This window comes from Acyrthosiphon pisum, chromosome A1 (genome assembly GCF_005508785.2).
Source record: "Acyrthosiphon pisum isolate AL4f chromosome A1, pea_aphid_22Mar2018_4r6ur, whole genome shotgun sequence".
Classification (NCBI taxonomy): domain Eukaryota; kingdom Metazoa; phylum Arthropoda; class Insecta; order Hemiptera; family Aphididae; genus Acyrthosiphon; species Acyrthosiphon pisum.
This window is the reverse complement of record NC_042494.1, coordinates 92,894,188-92,899,787: the sequence shown is the minus strand read 5'-3', so window position 1 is coordinate 92,899,787 and position 5,600 is coordinate 92,894,188. Positions and strand designations below refer to the sequence as shown.

The 5,600-nt window shown below is 29.3% G+C and overlaps 1 protein-coding gene across 6 annotated transcripts in view; it reads right to left on the bottom strand.

Annotated features, from left to right (window-relative positions):
- LOC107882142 (ring canal kelch homolog) overlaps nucleotides 1-5,600 on the bottom strand; it is an 11,851-nt gene that overhangs the window by 1,734 nt on the left and 4,517 nt on the right. For all 6 annotated transcript variants that reach the window (XM_003245554.4, XM_008186418.3, XM_029487806.1 and 3 more), the window contains 4 exons: nucleotides 1,033-1,192; nucleotides 850-962; nucleotides 494-790; nucleotides 296-436 (listed from right to left, as the gene is read on the bottom strand). In XM_003245554.4, the coding sequence (XP_003245602.1) occupies nucleotides 296-436; nucleotides 494-790; nucleotides 850-962; nucleotides 1,033-1,192 (711 nt within the window). The remainder of the gene's footprint in view (nucleotides 1-295; nucleotides 437-493; nucleotides 791-849; nucleotides 963-1,032; nucleotides 1,193-5,600) is intronic.

Below are 5,600 nucleotides of genomic sequence, written 5' to 3'. Positions count from 1 at the left end.
CATGACATAATTCAAGTATATATTCCATGAAAAAACCGTTAATTTTTTTGGTCGGGAATAGGTTTTGGTTATAAAACCGGGATTTAAAATATGAGATAACCGCTTTGATGTTAATATTTAGATATTTACCTTGATTACCGAAAACCAATAACCGCTTCCAGCATTCCAAAACTAAAAGCGGTTATCGGTTTTTGGTTCTCAAATTTACGGTTTTTAACGGTAATCGTTACAAACCAGTTACCAGTTTTAAGCCCTGATTACAAATTATAAATAAAGAAATAATATAAATATTCACCGCATATAAACGATTATTGAGTACACCAATACCCAAATCCCATCTTTCAGTAGACATACTAGCTAACAACCTCCATTTTTGAATACTGACATCAAAAACCTCAACGCTATTTAATGAATTGTCGGGATCTCCTCCACCAACCTAGAATTATAAAAGAATATTATAATATAAACTAAGTAAAATACTGATTTAACTTACTGCATATATACAATCATCCAATACACCAACTCCTAACCATCTTCGTTTTACTACCATGTCGGCCATTGGAACCCAAGAGGGCGATTGTGAAGATACATCAAGCATACTAACAGATTGTGAACGTGTATTATTCACACCTCCCACAGCAAACACAAATTGATCTCTAATTACACCAAGACCAGCTTCCCAACGACAATCATTTATCCCTGGGGCTTTCTCACGTAGTTTGGTTACTGGGTCATACCATTCTGTATAACACTTTGGTGATGTATCAGACCGGTTGAACATTAAAATAACCTGATATAATAAAAGGACGAAATGATTGTGAAGATAAATTTAACAAAACGGAATCATACTTTATGTGAGTCACCAAACTGCCTGGGTTTACAACGAATTGTTTGTGGAATGGTGAAATACTGAACTGATTTTCGTAGATTAAAATGTAATGCTTCACTTACATATCCGTTACCTAAAAACATAATAATAATTAATTAAATTAAATAATTCATAATGAATACATATTTATGAAAATAACAAACATTTAAGATTATCCTTTAGAAGAGGTTCGTTTACTATACTTAATAATGTATCAGGCCTAGATGTTATTGTTGGCAAACGTACGTGTTCCATTAATTCTGTCAAATAATCTTTTCTCTGATCCAAATCCTTTTTTATCCATTTAATAACACTTTCAAATACCTACAAAAACGAATACAAATAATGAAATTTAAATTAAAATATATCAAAAAGATAATATTTAAGATCATTGGCGTTGCTATCTATATATTCCCAAATTAACATATTTATATGTTAAACCACCACTTACTGTATTACTGTGTCCTAAATATTTAAAAGATCTTAATTACATTCTTTTTTTAACAAGCGAAGGAATATTCATCAGATTTTTACGGTATTAAATCTATTTTTATTAATGTCAATTAATTAATTTATTATTATTATTAAAATATTCGTAATAATTTTAGATTCTGAGTGGAACGATGAATGTATTGATTTTACAATGATAATATGTGTTTTTTTTTTATTTTACTTTTTTTTTTTTGTATCTGTCATCAGTGATGATGATGACTCATCACCTTTTAGGACAGTAAAAGTGCTTGGATTTTCTTCAACAGTATCTGTTTTGATAGGAAAGTGAATCTAGTTGGTACTTGGTGGAGGGTCAAAAGTAAAAATTTCCCCGTGATTTCAAAAGCGCTGTGAAAAACAAAAGATTAAGGAAAAACGGGAATTTTTATGCAAAATCGTTTTTCGAAAATATCGATTTTGGTTTTTGGTGCAACTCTTAAACAAATGACCGTAGGTACATGAATTTTTGATTGAATGTTTATATTAGCATTTTCTATACATCATAACATTTTTCAAATAATTTGACTTGTTTTGAGCTGTTTACGGACATTTTTAGTTTCCATTTTTTTAGTTTTTTTTCTATAAATATCAATAAAATTTTATTTGTTGGTTAAAAAAGCTTGAAAATTTAATAGAAAACTCATAGTATATTGTTTCAAAGGCAGATGAAAATAAATCAAAAATCCATAGTCACAGTTTTATTTTATTAGCATTTTAAGTTCAAAAATTAACAAAATATGAAAAAATCACGAAAATTAGCAAATTATTTTGAGTTAAGAATTTGTAAAAATTTTTCTTTTTAGAACTAAGATTTTAAAATGGAATACAAGATTCCTTATAAGATTATCTACCTTTATCAAAAAAAAAGGTGGGTAAGTGGATGTCGCTCTGCTGTACAGTAGGTTACAAGTGGGTCACTGTATAATGAATAGTATTAAATTTGAATTCAATGATATAATATCAATGTACCTATAAGAAAAACAATTCTGAGCGGAGACGGTAAGTCAGTGTAGGTATAAGATATATTATATACTTATTTATGGTTTTTAAAAAAAAAATCGACCAATAAAAGGTATCTATAATAAATTCCAAATTAATCATATCACAATATCCATTAGGTACTTATAACGCGTTAAAGACCAACAAAAAATCGTGGTTCTACCATACAGGGGATGATAGGTAGTATTTTTGTTACAGGGAAATATTTTAAGGGGCCCACCAACAGAGGAAAAATTTGCTCTCTTCTATCACATTACATATTCAACCTAACAACTTAACTTAACAATTTAACTTAACTTATACAAATTAAATATTGTTATAAGAATTATTCAAATCATATAAATCAACTCGTGTTGATCATTTACAATTTCATCATATTTTCAATACATTAATAATTTTGTTAAGAGGACGCAACACCCGCATGTGTTGTCTCTGTCTTAAAAACGTGTAACATACCAAATGTACGCTCAGAAATTTAAGTTGTATGTCGTAACTCACCTAAAAACTGCATTATCGTAAAAAAACTTTCAACAAAACACAGATAATGTTCTTACCATCAAGTTTCATAATAGGTCATTCATTCTAATTTTTAAGCTAACGGCATACAACTTGAATTTCTGAACGTAAATTTGGTATGTTATGCATTTGTAAAACGGAGACAACACGTGCAGATGTGGCGTCTTCTTAACACTTTGCTTTTAAAAGCCACTTCATTAATAATTTGACCAGAGTCAATTCTTTTTCTATTTACATGAGCATAAAACGTTCTAATAAATCTTGTGATAAGGTGCTCGTATAATAATTTTTTATATATTTTAATTTTGAAAATCCACGTTCACATCCTACTTGAGTGACTGACAGAGTAAGTACTAAGTATAGTAATATGCAGCAGTTGTATAGAGACCAGGATAAGTGTTGGTGTATAAATTATACTTTAATAAGAAATCGAAAATGCAAACTACACAGTATTTGTTGCCAGCTGTAGTATACTAGTATGGGGACATTTTCTTCGTCATCGCCATCATATTCGTTACCAGAATTATATTCAATGTAGTCATATTTTTCACGAAAAATTATCGGCTGCATACGAACTGAGTCCCAGTATAACCTTTTATGACGAATTGAGTCCGGGGTTGTTTTAGGGTATAAACCAATTGAGTCCAGTGAAATTGTAGGCATAATACTAATTGAGTCCATGTTTTAATACTAACTGTCCCGTAAAATTAAAAAAAAAAAAAAACATTTTCCTTCCCATTTTTACAGACTTAGGACTGTCTGTAACAAAAAATTCTACAGGTATGGTTAAAAATGTTTTTTTTTTTTTTTTTTAAATATTTTATAATACAAATATATAATAATGTATAGGGGTGTAATATAATATGAATAATTTGTGTATAATTAAACATATGTAGATAATGATAAAATAACATTTTTATATTGGTAAGAATTTATGGGATAAGCATTGTACATATTCAAATCTACTTATTGTGTTCGATTGAAACAGCTGCATTTGATGGCTGATTTCTTTTTCTTTTTCTTTTATACAATTTCTTGAATTAATATTATGAACACTTCTAATTTTTATATACGTTTCGCATTGTATATTCAACAAAATGTTTATAAATTGGTAAATGTTTGGATGTGCTGAATAAAACATTGCATTAATTTTCGAATGAAATGATTCACAACTATTGGTGGTCCTCGCCAATGAAGAAGTAAATGAGGCCCACATTTCTGGAGGATATTTTGAGGTTTCAGATATGTAATTTTCTAATATATAGTCAGTAAAACGTTCCACTCGATAGTCTTGAGGTAAAATAGAAATTAGGTCATCGGTGAAGCAATCATTGACATCTGGCGGGCTTAAAAACGAAAGCCCAAAAAATGTTTTTAAATATTTACCAATTTCAGAGTTTTTATTTTTATATTCATTAACTAGACCCAATGATTGGATTTGTCTAAACCATGCTTGTCCCAAATGGAATCGACAACCCCTAAGTCGTGTTGATGGCCAGACTTTATTTACGGCAACATGAATTGCCATTTCAAAATCAGCAAACACAGTTTTAGGATTTAAACATAAATTAAGTTTTTGACATTCTGAAATTATTAATTCAAAAGAAGCCTCATACGTGGTTGAAGCTTTGTCCAAAAGTAAACAAAATACCAAAGGTATGTAGTTATTATTTTTCATTCCGTGGATACTGGATAGTAAACAGTTGAGTAAACTGTATTGGGCAGATTTTAAAAGTCCCGTCAATATATATTGTATCACACATAATTAAAAATTTTAAATTGATGGCACATGAAAATATTATTATACTTTTAGTTTCGTCATTAATCAATATAAATGATTCGTCTTTATTTGTCTTCGGGTTAAAATCAATAAGAGCTGCATGCAATTCTGTTAAGGTTTTTGGTAATTTAGGCATTATCGATGTTCTAGCATGATGTATATTTTTCCGAATTAATTGTAAGTCATAGGTATTTAATGTATCTGTGTCATTCTCTCTGAGATCTCTATGAATAATTTTTGAAGGTCTCTCAACGGGATCATCTAATGCTTTGCGTTTTAGTCTATTGCTAATTTTCTGTCTATTTATTAAAGATTCACTCTGTTTTTCATGGTTATGACATATAGATTTCTCAACTATAGTATTAAATTCATTTAATTTAAAAAATGACTTACAGTTATTTTTGCAACAAGTCCAGCGTTGGTAATTTTTCGATAAATGCTTATGAAAACGAAATTTGTATCCGTCAATTAAAAATATAGTTTTATTTCTCTCACTTAGTATAACTTCATCCATGATGCTTGGCGTAACTCGTAAACTAGAGTGTTTAATATAATGAAAAAAATGTCCGGCCTAAATAATATGTATTATATTATGTTATCTGACAAAAGTGATGATAAAAATGATATCGGTAGACGGTGATTATTATACAAGCGATGATAGAAATAAAATCAAAAATTCCCGGCCCATAGTATAATATGTTACTATATTATCTGACGAAAGTCATAAAAATGATATGAATGATATGTATATAATATATATAGGTATATCCGTGTGGAGCGGCTTTTCCAATGATATTTTACTCAAAATAATCCTCGGACTCAATTCGTATACAATTAGTTTCCTAACCCCGGACTCAATTAGTATATGTCTCGTTTGTACCCGGGACTCAATTAGTATATTATTTTTTTCCCGTTCAGGTATAGGGACTCAATTAGTATACAGTG